Here is a 17554-nt window from a genome sequence, read left to right as displayed (position 1 = left end):
CTCCCAACAAGTCAAGTATGGAAGATAAATCACCTGACAACCTTGATGCCAGTCAGATTGCCACACAAGTATCAGTACTGATTATCCCTAGAGGAGCTGCATAAGAGGCTGGATACAATAATAGGAGAGGTATAAGTTCAGGCTGAGAGAGTAACAGAAGTGGAACAAAGGATCTCTAACTGGGAGGACACTCAAACTTCCATGCAGTCCAAAATTGAACTTGACTAACAAAATGGAAGACATGGAAAACAGAGCAAGGCGCAACAATTTGCACTTAATTGGAGTCCCTGAATATCTTAAATTTCAGCAATTGAAAGCCTTTATAGAAGAGACTCTTCCTGACCTATTGGGAATAAAGCTCAACAAAAATCTCTTTATAATAGAAAGATTTCATAGATTAGGAAGAGAACCAGATGACTCCTCACAAAATTCTAAGAAACCACGCCCAGTAATTTCACCTGACTTTTCAGGGAAAGAATGAGCTTTTAAAAGCCTTTAGGAAGCAGAAGAGTCTTCGCTTCAAGGGAGCTAAGATTCTACTTTTCCAGGACTTCTCCATGGAAACATCCTTGAAAATTAGGCAATTTTCTATTTTGTGTTCCTGATTGGCTTCAGAAAATAGATGTTTTTTCCCTTTTATATCTAGCCAAGCTGAGGATTAAATCCGGTTCTAACTTTTTTCTTTTTGATTCACCAGAAGCAGCCCAAACCTTCCTAGAAAAGAAAACAAAAAATTGTTTTATTAATGAAGTTGCTTGCTTACTATAGTGCAGTGATGGCAAACCTTGGAACGCCAGATGTTTCAGAACTACACTTCCCATGATGCTTAGGCCATGAGCGTCATGGGAAATGTAGTTCTGGAGTGCCAAGGTTCGCCATTACTGCTATAGTGCATGCACACTTACTTGACTGTGACTGTGCATATTATGAAGTACAAATGAATAGGCAGCAATTAGAGGTCACTCTCTAGATTCACTAAGAATAGAGAAGAATATCCAGTCAGAAGTCTCTTTAATTCCTTTTATCTTATAAAGCAGGGATGGGGAACCTTGGCACTCTTGATGTTTCAGAATTACATTACCCATGATGCTTAGGCACTTTGAAGTCCAGTTAAGCATAATGGGAAATGTAGTTCTGAAACATCTGAAGGGCCAAGGTTCCCCATTCCTGTTATGAAGGAAATTGAGTATGACAGCTCGGAAAACAGCTTACTAAATATGTTCTATATTGTAATAAATTGTATTTTGTCACTTTGCATAAAGTTCTCCTCTCCATTTCAAGTGGCTCTAGCCAATGGCTAACTCCAGACACATCCTTTATATAAGGGTGGGTGGGGAAATGTTAAAGGGGCACTAAACTAAAATTAATGATCACTACTTAAAGGGACAGAAAATGTGAAAAAAATCCCTAATGTGTTAGAGTATTTTTGTACTGTACTATGCTTGCAAATATCTATGTGTTTATCCCTGCAAAAGGGGTTTACAATCAGCTCTAGAGCAGCAATGCACCACTAGGACCTAGATAAACACATCTGGTGAACCAAAGACAAGAGGAATATGTGCACGTGTCTGGAGCACAACCAGCTAGCTCCCAGTAGTGCTTGTAAGCCTACCTATATATTTTTTAACAAAGTATACCAAGAGAACAAAATAAAATTGATTGATTGATAAAATAAGCAAACTGAAAAGCCTGTTAAAATGGCGTGCTCTATCTAAACCATTTTAACTTTCCTGACTCTTTATATATCATTGTTAATTACTTTTTGCTTAAAATTGTTTAAATTGACTGTTATAGCTAGTAGGAAGAATGTATCGTGTGCAACCATTTCCTATAAACAGAATGCTCACTGGCTGAGAACGGCAGCTCCCACACCTTTGTTAAAGGGATATGAAACCCAAAAAAATGCATTTTGTTATTAAAGGGACAGTCAACACCAGAATTTTTGTTGTTTAAAAAGAAAGATAATCCCTTTATTACCCATTCCCCAGTTTTGCACAACCAACACAGTTATATTAATATACTTTTTACCTCTGTAATTATCTTGTATCTAAGCTTCTGCTGACTGCCCCCTTATTTCAGTTCTTTTGACAGACATGCAGTTTAGCCAATCAGTGCTCACTCCTAGGTCACTTTACGTGCATGAGCTCAATGTTATCTATATGAAACATGTGAACTAATGCCCTCTAGTGGTCAAAATGTATTCAGATTAGAGGCAGTCTTCAAGGTCTAAGAAATTAGCATATGAACCTCCTAGTTTTAGCTTTCAACTAAGAATACCAAGAGAACAAAGCAAAATTGGTGATAAAAGTAAATTGGGAAGTTGTTTAAAATTGCATGCCCTATTTAAATCATGAAAGTTTTTTTTGGACTTGACTGTCCCTTTAAGACAGAGCATATAAAATCTTAAAAAAAGTTTTCAATTTACTTCTATTATCAAATTTCCTTCATTCACATGATATTCTGTGTTGAAGAGATACCTAGGTAGGCATCTGGAGCACGACAAGGAAGGAAATAGTGCTGCCATCTAGTGCTCAAGCAAATGGATAACATTCTTGCAAAACTGCTGCCGAATAGTGCTCCAGAAATGGGCCGGCTCCAAAGCTTACATCCTTGATTTTCAATAAATTATACCAAGAGAACGAAGGAAATTGATAATAGAAGTAAATTAGAAAGTTGTTTAAGATTGCTCTATCTGAATCATAAAATAAATTGGGTTTCATAGCCCTTTAACAGAGAGGTGCCCCAAAAGCATAAAAAATACAAGTACAGTAACATTCCTTTCTCAAGAAATCAAAAACCTTTAATGTATTTTAAAACACCCTATTTGGTGCAACAAGTTAAAACATTCTTTGAAGCCCCTTTAATGAAATGATTGAAAGTGAAATATAGTTGCTTACTGTGCATATCATCTCTATCTCTTGTTCCGTCTACCACTCCATCTGGAAGAATGCGCAAAAAGTACCCTCCATTACTGCAATACAGTAGTTTTGGTTTCTTATAATTGCTCATTGGAAGATTAAATTTTTCAAGCAAGGCAGTGAACGTTGTGATGTCCCCTTCTGTCATTCTTACCCCTCTTTAATGGCGACTTCCTATGCTGCAAGAAAGTTAAAATAGTCATAATATGAAACATACATGGAGTTATGAATTTCTGTGTTGAATCAAGGTCCTGCGAATGGAACCTTTATGTCTATGAAAAAAGAAGCAACACGTATTTATGAATCACTGGTCTAGATTCACTATGTAGGCCCATTTACTCCTGCTAAATAATTCTCTCTAATACATTTGTATTACAATGTCACCTGCCAGTAAGTCTGTGTGTAAATATAGCTCATTTTCAATACCACACGTAAAGTAATATATTAAGGAGTTTGTGTAATGCAGTTTTTCATGATGTGACAAAAATACATTACATATTACTGTGCCTGCCTGTATAGGAACGTACAACTGTGTCTGACACGCTCACCGGACCTGTGCTTTGCAGAGCTGTCAGACTATAGTAAACATGTTGCTGACTCAATAGTTCCCTAAATGTGCTGATCATGAATACCTTTGTACAACAGGACAACGTCTGCATTCAACCTTTGCATAACATTTATGCATTTTTTTAGTTTAATGAACATGAAATAATACTGATACTCAGTTTCAATACATTATTTTTTATAACTGTCTGCAGCTAAAAAACTGTAATAAGGAAAAACAAAATCAGAGAAGCAAACTGTATAAATCTAAAAAAAAAATACAATTTTCTACAGTATACGGTGACAGACTGTTTATTGCTCAAGATTTTAAAATTTTAGAAACTTTAATTCAGCGTCTTGATAAAACTCAGTAATTATGTTTTAGGTAAGGTATCAGACTGTAGTTATTCCTTAAATCTCAGCTTCTTGATGATGAAGGCATTAAAGGGACACTAAAGTTACAATTAAACTTTCATGATTTAGATTTAGAGCATGCAATTTAAAAAAAAAAGAAAACTTTCAGTTTACTCCATTATCAAATTGTACACAATATTTGTAATGAATCTTTAATTGGGTGATGGTTGTCACATGGGGCAGGGAAATAAATGAAAATGTTGAAATTTATCAGAACAAAATATATTGCTCATTTTAATTGAATAAAACCAGAGTAAGTGCTTTTGCATTGCCTTTTTATTTGTTAAAGGGACAGTCAACACCAGAATTTTTGTTGTTGAAAAAAAAAAGATAATCCCTTTGTTACCAATTCCCCAGTTTTGCATAACCAATACAGTTATATAAATACACTTTTTACCTCTGTGGTTACCTTGTATCTAAGCCTCTGCAAACTGCCCCCTTATTTCAGTTCTTTTGACAGACTTGCTTTTTAGCCAATTAGTGCTCACTCCAGGGTAACGTCACGTGCATGAACTCAATGTTATCTATATGAAAACATGAACTAATGTCCTCTAGTGGTCAAAATGCATTCAGATTAGAGGCAGTCTTCAAGGTCTAAGAAATTAGCATATTGACCTCCTAGAATTAGCTTACAACTAAGAATACCAAGAGGACAAAGCAAAATTGGTGATAAAAGTAAATTGGAAAGTTGTTTAAAATTACATTCCCTATTTAAATCCTGAAGGTTTTTTTTGGACTTGACTGTCCCTTTAATTATGCAAATCCACTGAATTTAATAGTCATTTAAGTGTTGTTTGCCTTTTCTTTAGTGGCCTCACAAAGAAATTCTTGGTCATAGGACATTATTTGAGAAGCAACTTGTTTTGCCTTAGAGCTCTTAGTCAGGGTCTTTTTCTTTGAACTGGTCCATGAACTGGTTCTCTTTCACATCTTAGAAGCGCTAGCATCAGGCAGGAAATAAAGTATTTTCTGTACAATGTACACAGTGTACTCAGCAGTTGTCTCTATGTAGGTATCCTTACCAAAGCTTACTGAATGTTAAAGTTAGTGATAAAAAAGCAATGGCCACTGTCAGGCATGTGCACTATAATGAATCAGCTCTTATTGAGCCGCTTTAAGTGTGTCATTTCTGCTCATATGTTTTATAATCTTCTAGTGAACGCTATCACAGACTTTGTAATAGCTCTTACTGTTGTCACAACCTGTGATGTTACTTATCAATATGGGGGGTTAGGGGACAAAAATGTTCTAGAATGCAACTTACTGCACAGTACTTAAAGGGACATTAATCACTCAGCAATACACTTTTAGTATTTATTTTGTCTTTTCTTATATAATTCCATTCTGAAATTGTGAGCTTTCCAGTTCTTGTTAGAAATGGCTGCACACTCTAGTGGCCTATTTATAACTGTACCTAATTGGCCACAGCAGAGAAGGCAACCTAAATTACAACATGGCAGCTCCAATTGTGTTACAGATACTAAAACTTTACACTTATTTTGTCAATATTTAAATGGCTAATGAAACTTTAGAAAAATATATATACATGTTATTCTCAGACTAATCTTTAATTTGAATGCATCATTCTATGTAGCATTTATTTAGTCTGTAATGTCCCTTTAAAGGGTCCATTTCACAACCTGTGAAAATTCTTACTAGAGACAAATTAGAATGTATAGTGAAAAATGCTTCTATTCAAATTCTAATTGTATGTTGCTATAAAATGTCTAATGCTGAAGAAAATGTCAGACTCCCATGCTTTCCTATGAGCTCTAAGGACATGCTTCTGTGAAATACTGCAGTATTGGCTCTTCATGGCCAATGATACCAAAAAAATCACGAGAGAGTGCATTTGAAAGTATATTTTTTTTACGTTTTAAATGCATTTTAAGTAGAATAGAGACTTTTATAATCCTCGAAGAAAAGATTGCTATATTTTACAATCTAACATTACCCTAGGCTTACATACTGTTTTCTTTTATTTGTGCCTGTGTTTTTCTTCTTTGTTTATCATTATAAAGCTCAGTATTGGATGAGATCAAATGAAGCCTGCTGTGCTGTATCCTGTTTCCAGCAGTAACAGGTACAGGTAGCTGCTGTTGGGTGATTACTGCCTAGTACATCGCCCACTCTGTCCCTCCAGATGTGTTCACTGCCTGGTAGTCACTTAAAGACTTCCTCTCCATGAATAGATCTTATCCTATTTTAAAGCCACTAATTCTATTTGTTGTCACAACCTACACAGGTAGCTAGGTCCAAAGGTTGACAGAGTGAAAGAGTGCTTCCTTTTATTTGTTTTGTACACACAGGTTGATAATGTGTGCATCCTGGTGCTTGTATTATTGAACTCGCTGGCAGCATCTCTTTATCTTACTATATGAATACAAAATATTATTTTACTTCCTATCTCTTTTACATCCCATCTTTATTAAGAAGACATATCTGAATTTACGACATGGTCATGGAGCATTATCCCATATATATTTAGGAAGGATATTAACTTGTATCTTTTCGAAAATTATTAATAGTATAAATTAAAAAAATTGTATCCTTCAGATTTCAAGTAGTTCTCATCAATATTCTGTTTAGAAAATTCATATCAAAAAGTGAATATTTCTACATCATTAACTCCCTCCAGAAGAAAAAAAAAAATTTTTTTTGGAAAAGTACTATAAAATCCATGATCAAAATGATATAGCATTGACTTTCAACAGAAGTGTTGGTAAGGGGCTACTGGGTAATTTAATCCCATTGAAACAGTAGAGCAGTATATTTGTTACCTCTGTTTCTAATCTACTATTAAAGGGATAATAAACAGTGCTCCTTTAGTAAAAACAAATATGTTAAATTAAAGGGACATGAAACCCAAATATTTATTTCATGATTTAGAAAGAGCATGCAATTTTAAACAACTTTCTAATTTACTTCTATTATCTAATTTGCTTCATTCTCTTGATATTCTTTGCTGAAAAGTAGCTGCTGATTGGTGGCTGCACATAGATGCCTTGTGTGATTGTTTCAGCCATGTGTATTGCTATTTCTTCAACAAAGGATATCTAAAAAAACAAAGCAAATTAGATAACAGAAGTACATTGGAATGTTGTCTAAAATTGTATTCTCTACCTGAATTATGAAATAATTGTTTTGGGTTTAGTGTACCTTTAAAGTAAACATAAAAAGATTATTTTAAAAATCCAGCAAACAATGTACTTTCTTTCTAAATGAGCACTTAGAAAGTTCTACTGTCACATGAATTTTGCAGCAAAAGTCCTCTACTGAGCATGTACAATAAACTGCCTACAACTAGATAAGATGTCTCCTAGCAACGCTCCAAAGGAAAATCTGCTCCTTTGCCTTCCTGTAGAGACCATAGCTCCCTTGTGTGTCTGTTACAGGAAGTAATGGATCACAAGAGAAGTTAACAATAAAATAAATAAAAGGTAAAATCCTTTAAAATTGATGACTATGTTAGTGTAGAGCATAATTGTGCTTGGAGCGTCTTAAGGGTTATGCTGCCTGTCTGATATGTGAATCTGATGCTGGGAGTGAGTGTGCAACATTGCTGCCAATGTTGGGGTGGAGATTGCTTACCTATAAAATGTATGGACAGCCTGATCACTCCCTCTTTTGTTCCTGTTCGACTGAGAGAAGTATTTTAGTGTTCCATGATGGATAGTCCCAGGCGCCAAACCGTTCCTCCTAAGCGTTGAGAGAGGATTCTCCAGTTACACAGCGAGTATCTGGAAAGGGGAGAGAGATCAGGTCTGGTAACGAGGAGGAGGCCCTACCTCCCTCTCAGCAGGTTTTCATTCCCCTTTCAGGCCTGTCCTCCACCCCTATATTCCCTTTAAATAAGGATGTTGACCTATTTGATTCAGGGGTAGTGGGTAGTTTAAGAGAAGAGGAAGGGGAAGAGGCAGCTCTGGATGGCTCAGTCGGCCTCCCGGTAGCTAGGGGAAGCAAGGATGGGGGTGGTTGGGCTCAGCAGGCCGCAGGGCCTAGTAGTTGGCAGGCAGGCTACGTTGGAGAGGATTTGGAGGGTGAGGGAGGTCATTTGGAGGGTCGTGGGCCTTTGGGCCTTACTCCAGGGCAACACGTACCTGGTGGCCTAGTGGCCTACCCTCCTCCTTACCCCCTCCATCATGGTTTCAGAGTGCGGCCTAGGGGCTCCTATGGCCGGGGTTTATACTGCAGGCCCTGGTGGTCTAGTGGTTTTGGCAGCACTTGCACCCCCCTCATACTCATGCCACGGTAGCGGCCGTTTCGATCTTGGTGGCATGTCCGGTCGGGTCATCGGCAGGGGGCGTCGGTGGTTTCGGGAACCAGATGGGTAGGCGGCATTGGTGCAGCATTGCAAGGCTTCCCTCCAGGTGCCGGGCCTTCAGCGCTGTCCTCAGTCGATGTGGTTCACGCGGGTGGCGGCTTCCGGCTTTCGGGGGTGCGGCGATGACGTCACTTCCAGTAGTCGTGGGGGTGATGTTATTTCCGGTCAAGGTAGAAGCAGTGGTGGCGTGCGGCGGTCTTTTCCTCATGTGAGTCGGGAGTCCAGGGACCCAGGGTGCAGGTCAAATGCTGGGACAGGTGGCGGTAGAGTCTAAAGTGGTGGATCAGGAGGTTTGCTTCTCTGCAAGGGCAACTGGGTTCCGTGAAAGGGCAAGGGGTTCTTTGCAAAGGGAACACGCCAGTGGTCAAGGGCATAGGGCTGTTCTAGGTGAACCAGGAGTAAGAGATTTGGGTGATCAGATGGGCATGCCATATAGTACTTTAGGCAACATGGCAGGGGAAGCGGATAGAACGCAGTTATGGAGGAAATTTATCGACTGGCTTCATTGCTGGCTCAAGGGGCAGGGAATAGGCCTATAGAGTACAGGCAACCGGTTGGCACAATAGGCGCAGTACATGGGAGGGAGGCAGGTTTTGGCCGTGAAATGGTCACTTACAATCATGAAGGTGAAATTGTCACTTACAATCATGAAGGTGGCTCAAACAAGCAGGGATGATGCAGTGAGTGTGCAAGTAGGAGTGGGGGGCCAAAGACGGCTGCATTCCTTCCTGGTGTCCTTGGTACTCCTGGCTCCATTTTGTCTTTTCAGGAATGACTAAGGCCAGTCAACAGAATAGCCGCGGTCTCTGAGCAAGCAGCAGGATCCAATGATGTGGCAACACCAAGGCATCAAGCAGCAGGGAGTTCAGAAGGAGCAACATATCCAGCTCCATCGGCAGATGAGGCATTAGTACCTTTGGGTGGGGAGAAGGGGGGACAGGTTTCTTCTAGTGACTCATGTTCTGAAAGTGATGATTCCTTAGGGCCAGTACCTAGACCGCAGAAGAGGGTGCTGAGGTACTTGCGCAAGTTGGTAGTGGGGTAATAGAGACAGGAGTCAAGGCAGGCAGCAGGGGCTGGGGTTAGCCTGGGGTCTGCAAGTAGGGCACTTATGGGTGCTACCAATATAGGTGGGCTGCCAAGTATGTATCGGGTGGTCACCCCCGGGGTTCCAGAGAGGAAGGTGGCGTTGCAGGGTGACCCATATCCCTGCAATGTTCACTTGTTACATTCTCACCTTAAGAGTAAGGTAGTTAGGAAGCCAAAGAGTGGAGTGATGATGGTACGTGTCCAAAGAAGGTCAAAAGACCTGAAACTATGGATGAGTGGTGGAGTTGTTTTAGGGTGCTAGCGTCCTGTCTGATTGAGGCTTGGCCTGAGCAGAGACTGGACGTGCTAAGATATATGGAAACAATTGAGTTTATCCATAAAATGTACAAAGATGGGGTATGGAGGTCGTACGCTGCTGATTACAGGCGTAAGATGGTGTGGAACTCGCTATTGTCATTTGATACGACTGATGTGCACCTGTGGCAGCACCTGGGGGCAAGAAGATCACCTTCCCCCCGCCAGGAGGGAGGGCTGGTACAAGCAGACAGTTGGGTGGCTTAAAATGGAAAGACAGAGAATGTTGACGGCAAGTGTGACAGAGGAGCCAACTGTTCCTTTCGTCACTCCTGCTTGTACTATGGAGCCGTGCATCCAGGGACTGAATTTTCAAGGAGGAAAGAGGGGATCGGGCATGGGGCAGGCAGGGAAGGAGTTGGCTCGAAAGGCGCCAACCCCCCTGAAGTTGGACGTTCTTGAGCCTTGGCTCAGAGCGTACCCAAACAGGGAAGCGGTTGGGCTGTTACTGTCCAGTTTGCATAACCGTGGTGGCGGACGTGGTAGAGGCCCAGCAGAAGCAGAACTTGAAATCGGCGTATGAGTATCCCCGGGTGGTTAGGGAAAAGTTGGATAAGGAGTTGAAATTGGGATGCATGGCGGGGCCATTTTCAGAACCACCTTTGAAAGGGCTTGTAATCTCCCCTTTGGCAGTGGTACCAAAGAAAGAGGCGGGGAAATTTCAGTTAATACAGTATTTATCATACCCTAAGGGTCAATCGGTGAATGACCCAGAGATTAGCTCTGTTCATTATCAGTCCTTTGACCAAGCTATAGCGCTGGTTCAGCAGGCAGGGGTGGGGGCGTTAATGGCTAAGCTGGACATTGAGTTAGCATTTTGTTTGTTGCCTATTCATCCAGCATCCTTATGGCTGATGGGTTGTTGGTTTGATGGTTCCTATTTTGTGGAGCGCTTTCTTCCAATGGGTTGTTCAGTATCCTGCGCTTGCCATTTCTACACTGAGTGGTTTCATCGGCAGCCGGAGGGGGCCTGATAGTACATTATTTGGATGATTTCTTACTAGTAGGGAGGGTAGGCTTAACGGAATGTATTAGGCTCATGTCCGTAATGAGAAACCTCTTTTCCCATTTTGGGGTGCCTTTAGTGGAGGAAAATACACAGGGGCCGTGCACTCGCTTAACATTTCTGGGTATCGAAATCAACACTCAGGAAAGGCTGTGCCGGCTGCCTGAAGAAAAAGTGTCTTGTATGCTAGCCATGGTTTCTGCGGCTGCGGCAGATGAAACGCTCCCGATAAGGGAGCTTCAGTCACTTCTATGTCTTTTGAACTTCACCTGTAGGGTCATCCCTAAGGGGAGGGTGTTTAACAGGAAGTTAGAGGGCCAGCTGAAAGGGAAAGACAGGGGGCACAAGCCATGTAGGGTCTCAGAAGAGATTAAGGAAGATCTGAAAGTTTGGATGTTGTTTCTATCAGACTTTAACAGGGTTTTGATGTGGAGGCAAGGGAGAATGTCTAGTCAGGCGTTGCACCTGTTCACGGATGCAGCAGGGGTTCATGGTTATGGGGCATACTTCAAGGGTGCTTGGAGTGCAGAACCCTGGCCTCAGAAATGGGTAGCTAAGGGTTTGACTAGGAATTTGACGTTGCTAGAGTTGTTTCCCATAGTGGTGGCCATTGAATTATGGGGGAAGCGACTGGCCAACAAAACTGTTATTTTCTGGTGCAATAACATGAGTGTCGTATTCGCTATCAATAAGCTTTTAGCTTCCTCCCCAGTGGTGGTGAGATATTTACGTTGGTTGGTGCTGAGGTGTTTGCGGCACAATATTGACTTTTCGGCACAACACGTGCCGGGGGAAAATAATGTGGTTGCAGACGTGCTTTCTCACTTTCAGTGAGATCTGTTTAGAAAATTGGTTCCAAGAGCAGATAAAGTAGGGGCTTCTTGTCCTTTCTTTCTTTGGCAGGTGGCCGAGGGGGGGGCGTACTGACTTCTTTGGTGAAGGCTTCGCTGGCTCCGGCTACTTGGAGGGCGTAGGTTAAAAATTGGGCAGAATGGGAGGCCTTCTGGATAGGTAAGGGCGTTTCATTAACACATAGTTCCCCAGCATGGGTATTGGAATGGATGGTACAGTTGAAGGAGAGTGGATGCAGGAAGGAAGCAATGAAGGGGCGATTGGCAGCTATTACATTTTTCAGTAAATTAAAGGGCCTGCCGGATTATATGAATGCAATTTTAGTTTGTCAAGTGTTAAAAGGCTGGGGCAGGATCGAATTGAGTTTAGCAGACAGGCGTGAGCCTATCACAGTTCAGCGGTTAGAAGTTTTGTTGGCAGTACTGCCAAAGGTTTGTGCAGATGACTTTGAGGTTTGCTTGTTTAGGGCAGCATTTGCAATTGCGTTGTTTGGGGCCATGAGGGTAGGTGAATTGGTAGCTCAGTCCAGGCTATCGGTGGGGACGGGAATTCAGGTTCAACATGTTTGGTTTGATCAGAAGGCATTGCTACTGTATATCCAGAGATCTAAGACAGATTAAGAGAGAAAAGGGGTATGGTTAATGATGCATGAACAGTCAATTCCAGAGTGTTGTCCTGTTAGGCTCATCTCTGAGTACTCAGAGAAGAAGCGGCAGGGAGCATCTGGGCATTTTTTTGTACATGTTGATGGTACCAATCTGTCAAAATTTCAGTTTAAAAAGGTATTGAACTGGGTGGCGGAGAAGGCGGGGCTTAACCCAGACGTTATTGCACCTCACTTCTTTCGCATCGGCTCTTCTCCTAGTGCAGCTGCTGAAGGTGTGTCAGAACAAGGAATTAAAAAACTAGGGAGATATAATTCTGTCAGGGCACCTGAGCATTATTGAATAATATATATATATGTATGTATATTTATCTGCAAATAGATTTATGATAAGACCAAGAACTCATATTTTTATTTGCTTTGTGAAACTGCTTATAAGACATTAGATGCCTGACTGACCCATGTTCAATCCTCCCCCACTCAGTATGCAAAATTACAATGCGTCCAAGTGAGGACAAAAGGGAGACATTTGGTCTATTTAAACTCAAACAGTCACTTCAAAGAAAGACAGATTGTTTCCAAAAAGATAGTCATCTGTATATTCCAGATCTTAGATCAGACAGTCATTTCAAAGAAAGGGAAATTACTTGAAATGGTCAATATATGTGGCTGTATATTCCAGGTCTTAGATCAGACATAAGATACACTTGTCCTAATTGAGATAGCATTTAAGTTATTTCAAATGGAAGACATCTGTCTCATTGCCTGGATTACAAGAATCCCTAGAATGGCAGAGACAGTGTCTGGAACTTTTCAGTTTGAAGCCAAATGAGATGCAAAAATTGATTATAACTGCTGAGGCTTGAATATACGAAGCTCAGACATACGTCTGGAGGAAAAATGGCTAAGCAGAGACAAATGTAGCATTGCAACTAAATTTCATTTTAATACAGCCTGCATGATTTTAAATACTATGTAATGTTTAATCTGCTGTATTTTATATGAATATAAGGAGATGCTCAAATGAACATGAAAGCCTGAGAGTTAAGATTTTAGCATGTTTTAACCTATATTTTTTTAAAGCATAAAAGGTTTTAACCTCTGTATTTTTGGAAGCATAGAGATGGATATTTGTGGACCTAAAAAGCAATGACTAATAGTAACATTTTAGATAAATGCTGCAAATAGATGTATACATATTTGACAATTTTTCTATTTTAACATAAAAATTAATAACACTATTATTTTTTATTTCAGATCTGCAGCTGGTATTGCCATGCATTCAAATATGCATTAGAAATATGAAATACATTGCATTCCTATTGAGATACAATACAATACCAGGATGCTGAATGCTATTTTTAATGGATTTTAAGCTAATAATTAGCAGTATAAATTGCTTATTAATAGGGTTATTAAAAATAATAATGTTTGGTATCAAATTGTACATTTTCTGTTATGCTAAATGAAACTTTGATAATGACAAGAGAGTTTTATTAATGTAAAAAGTTATAGTGTGATAAATAAGCACTTGATAAGAATGTATTAAACTGTTAACAATGTTTGATGGTGGGGCTGCATTCCTGGGTGTCTGCTGCCACCTATAGATCAGAGACGGTACTACAGATCAGAGAAGCACCTCCCAGGTGACCAATGAGATGATCAGTTTCCAAAGGGCCTCCCATATTCTCACCAATGATTAGACAATATAAGCTGTATGCAAGAGGAGAGAGAGGTTGGTTGCTGACTTTACAGGAGGACTGGTAACTGAGAAACATTGGCTGCATTGAAATACAGTTACTATAAGCAAGATTGGGCTACCTTCTTATGATCCATATTGCAAATACACTTATTCTCATATGAGGTGGAACAAAAGTTTTGAAAGCTGATTTATCGATTTGATCATTTTGGTGAAGTATACGTGATTGTTAAATATATATATAATATTTAAATCAAAAGGTATTTAGTAATTATAACTAAACTGCAATTAGCAGAATTAAAAGAACAGTTGTATTTTAACCTTGTATTTCTTAGCCTGTGTATTTTAAAACAAATCCTTAGTGCTAAGTAATTTATCTTTGCAAATATAGATATATATCTTAGAATTGGTCTTAATTGTAAGTAACTAAGAATTTATTTCAGCTTAGATAAATTGGCATAGGAGTTTGGTTGTTGGCACAAATAATATTTACAATTTCTGATGTTTTAAATTGCAATTATATAAAATAAATTGTGGCTAAATAGCTGATTATACTGCTTGAATATTAGTGGCTCAGATTCTTGTATATCTTATTGTGGTATTTTAAATGCAACTCCGATTTGAGAGACTTTTGTGAATAAGGCAACTTTTATGATCTTTGCATAGCATATTATAATAGTTTAAACGTGTATATTCATTTTATGGTTTTGTATATGCATTTTATTGGGGTTTAGTTTAAAGGATAATTATTAAACATATTGTATTATAACCCGGCCATATACTGACAATTCTAAGCGGTATAAGTTATATATTAGACCTTTAAGCGAACATAGCTAAGTAGTCATTTGTTTAGTTAAATAACGTTGTTAAGTTTATGCAGAGTTATTTTAATTCTCCTTTGTTTTAGGGATAAGGACCCCTCCATGCAGGACGTGGATAGTCGGGCACTCATATGTGCACTGGACGGCAATACACACCTTGAAGCGTCCGGACGGCCAGCAGCTGGGGATTCGACCAGATGCATTTTCTATTAGGTGGCTTGGGAGGAGGGGAATGCTCTGGAGGGACCTGCCGGGGTGTCTCGAAGAAGCTGTTCACCGATGGGGCAGGCAGTCCCTTATTGTGCTGCATCTGGGGGGAATGATTTGGGGTCTGTGCCTATGCTTGAGTTAACATCTATTATACAATCGGATGTGAGGTGGTTGAAAGTTCGCTTCCCTGGTGTGTGTTTGGCTTGGTCGAATGTCATAGTTCAATTACAGTGGAAGAATGTGTGAGTGCATAGATCAGCTTAGAGGATTCTAAAGAAGTTGAACAGGGATGTGGGGAGGTTGATTGTGGAGGAAGGTGGTTTCATGATCCGGTACGAGAACATTATAAGGGAATGTAAATGTCTGTATAGACCTGATGGTGTGCACTTAACTGAAGAGGGTTTAGATTTATTTTTAGCAAACTTGAAGGAGGCATTCAGTCGCTATGCACTATAAAGAGTCCCTATGTTTGGTTTGTAAGTGGTGGTGGCAAGAGCTACAGTTAGATGGGGGATAGTGTAGCTCTTGTGGCGGGGTCATGGCCTAATAATTTTTCTGGCTTCTTTAAGGGTGTGGTCAAGCTAATGGGAGGGGCATGATGTTGCAAGTCGCAGCTTGTAATGCCTCTCCCCACTTGCCTGTTGACCTAGAAATCCCTAACGGATGATGCTAACCCCCTTTAAAAAGCAATACCTCCAAAAGTTGTCTGTGTGTTTATTGGGTAAAGTGGTAATGAAGTAATGGCGATTTAACCCTTAAGACATATTGCAACAATTTATATTACAGGTACAGTCAACATCAAAATTGTTATTGTTTAAAAAGATAGATAACTCCTTTACTACCCATTCCCCAGCTTTGCACAACGAACATTGTTATATCAATATACTTTATTACTATTAAAGGGACAGTTTACCTCCAAAAAAATTCCCTTTAAAATGTTACCAATGATCCATTTTACCTGCTGGAGTGTATTGAATTGTTTAGAAGTTGTTCCTTTACCCCTATTTCAGTATTTAAAATAGCTGACTTAGCCTGTGGTATCCCCACCTATACTGAAAGTTTCTATACTGGAGTCTAGGCTATTGATAAGCCTAGGTAAACACAGCAAGCAGAAGAAATTACACTCCCAATGGGGTGCAGGATAGTTAAGTAATATAATGATAATTTTCCATTGTTCTCTCTAAGTGTGTGTACAAAAAGTGATAACATAATGATATCTGATATGTGCAAGCTCAACCCATTGTAATGGTTTTAAAGGACAAAACCAGCTAATTCATATACACAAGTAAACCTGAAAATGCAATTTCTCATACATGTTATACTTTGCAGCTGGTATATCAAGTCTTTGAAAATACATTCATGGAAAAACAATTTTATAGTACACTGTCCCTTTAAACCTCTACATTTATGCCTCATTCTAAGCCACTACAGACGGCCTCTTATCACATGCTTTTTTATTAACTTTTCACAACAAGAGACTTCATATCCACGTGGGCCATATATAATATTGAGCTCTCTCCCGTAGAGTTGTGGCTGACACTGCATTAATTGACTAAAATGCAAGTCAGTAGTTAATAAATAAATAGTCATGTGATCAGGGGGGCTGTCTGCAGAGGCTTAGATACAAGGTAATTATAGAGGATAAAATAATATTAATATAACCATGTTGGCTGTGCAAAACTGGGGAATGGGTAATAAATGGATTATGTGGGTGTATGTTTGTGACTGCTCATCTGCATGTGAGTGTGCTCATTACAGTTCTCTTCATTCTAATTAACATATGTCTTTGTGAATCCTTATTTAATCCAAATAATCTATATAGTATCTTGTTTTCTTTGTTCTTTTGGTATCCTTTGTTAAAAAGCTAAGGAGCAACAGCACACTACTGGAAGCTAGCTGCTAATTGGTGGATGCACATATATTCCTCTTGTCATTGGCTCACCCAATGTGTTCAGCTAGCTCTTAGTAGTGCATTGCTGCTCCTTCAACAAAGATACTAAGAGAAACAAGCAAATCTGATAACAAAAGTAAATTAGAAAGTTGTTTAAAATGATATGCTAAGTCATGAAAGAAAATTTTTGGATTTCTTATCTTCGTGACTTTTATTGTGATCGTTCCTTAACTCTTTAGCTGCAATGCGCTTGTCAATTTTATTTATTAAAAATATTTTAAAAAATAGGGAAACTAAGTGTAAAATATATACATTAATGTCAATACTTGTGTAAAGGAGAATTCACAATTTTACATATTTTTTGAAAATCAAGGTTAAGCTTTAATTCGTCAGTCAGTCAGTGCTCCTTTAGTAAAAACAAATACATTAAATTAAAGCAAACAAAAAAGAAACAGATTGTGTAAAAAAAAAAACTTTTCTTGCAAAATTAAATTCTCAGTGTAGCCACTGCCCTCAGGGAAATTCGAGATCTAACACGTTGACAACTTAGGTTGCATTTTGTCTCTACTGAGCATAAATGAAACTTTGATAATGACAAGAGAGTTTTATTAATGTAAAAAGTTATAGTGTGATAAATAAGCACTTGATAAGAATGTATTAAACTGTTAACAATGTTTGATGGTGGGGCTGCATTCCTGGTTGTCTGCTGCCACCTATAGATCAGAGACGGTACTACAGATCAGAGAAGCACCTCCCAGGTGACCAATGAGATGATCAGTTTCCAAAGGGCCTCCCATATTCTCACAAATGATTAGACAATATAAGCTGTATGCAAGAGGAGAGAGAGGTTGGTTGCTGACTTTGCAGG

At 39.3% G+C, this 17554-nt stretch overlaps 1 protein-coding gene across 1 annotated transcript in view; it reads right to left on the bottom strand.

Annotated features, from left to right (window-relative positions):
- FGF1 (fibroblast growth factor 1) overlaps positions 1 to 17554 on the bottom strand; it is a 301045-nt gene that overhangs the window by 48950 nt on the left and 234541 nt on the right. Inside the window, exon 2 of the mRNA XM_053717162.1 lies at positions 2898 to 3097. Within this exon, the coding sequence (XP_053573137.1) occupies positions 2898 to 3066 (169 nt within the window). The 5' untranslated portion in view covers positions 3067 to 3097. The remainder of the gene's footprint in view (positions 1 to 2897; positions 3098 to 17554) is intronic.

This window comes from Bombina bombina, chromosome 6 (genome assembly GCF_027579735.1).
Source record: "Bombina bombina isolate aBomBom1 chromosome 6, aBomBom1.pri, whole genome shotgun sequence".
In the NCBI taxonomy this organism is placed as follows: Eukaryota; Metazoa; Chordata; class Amphibia; order Anura; family Bombinatoridae; genus Bombina; species Bombina bombina.
Note: the sequence above shows the minus strand (reverse complement) of the source record. Positions and strands in the feature narration are given on the sequence as shown.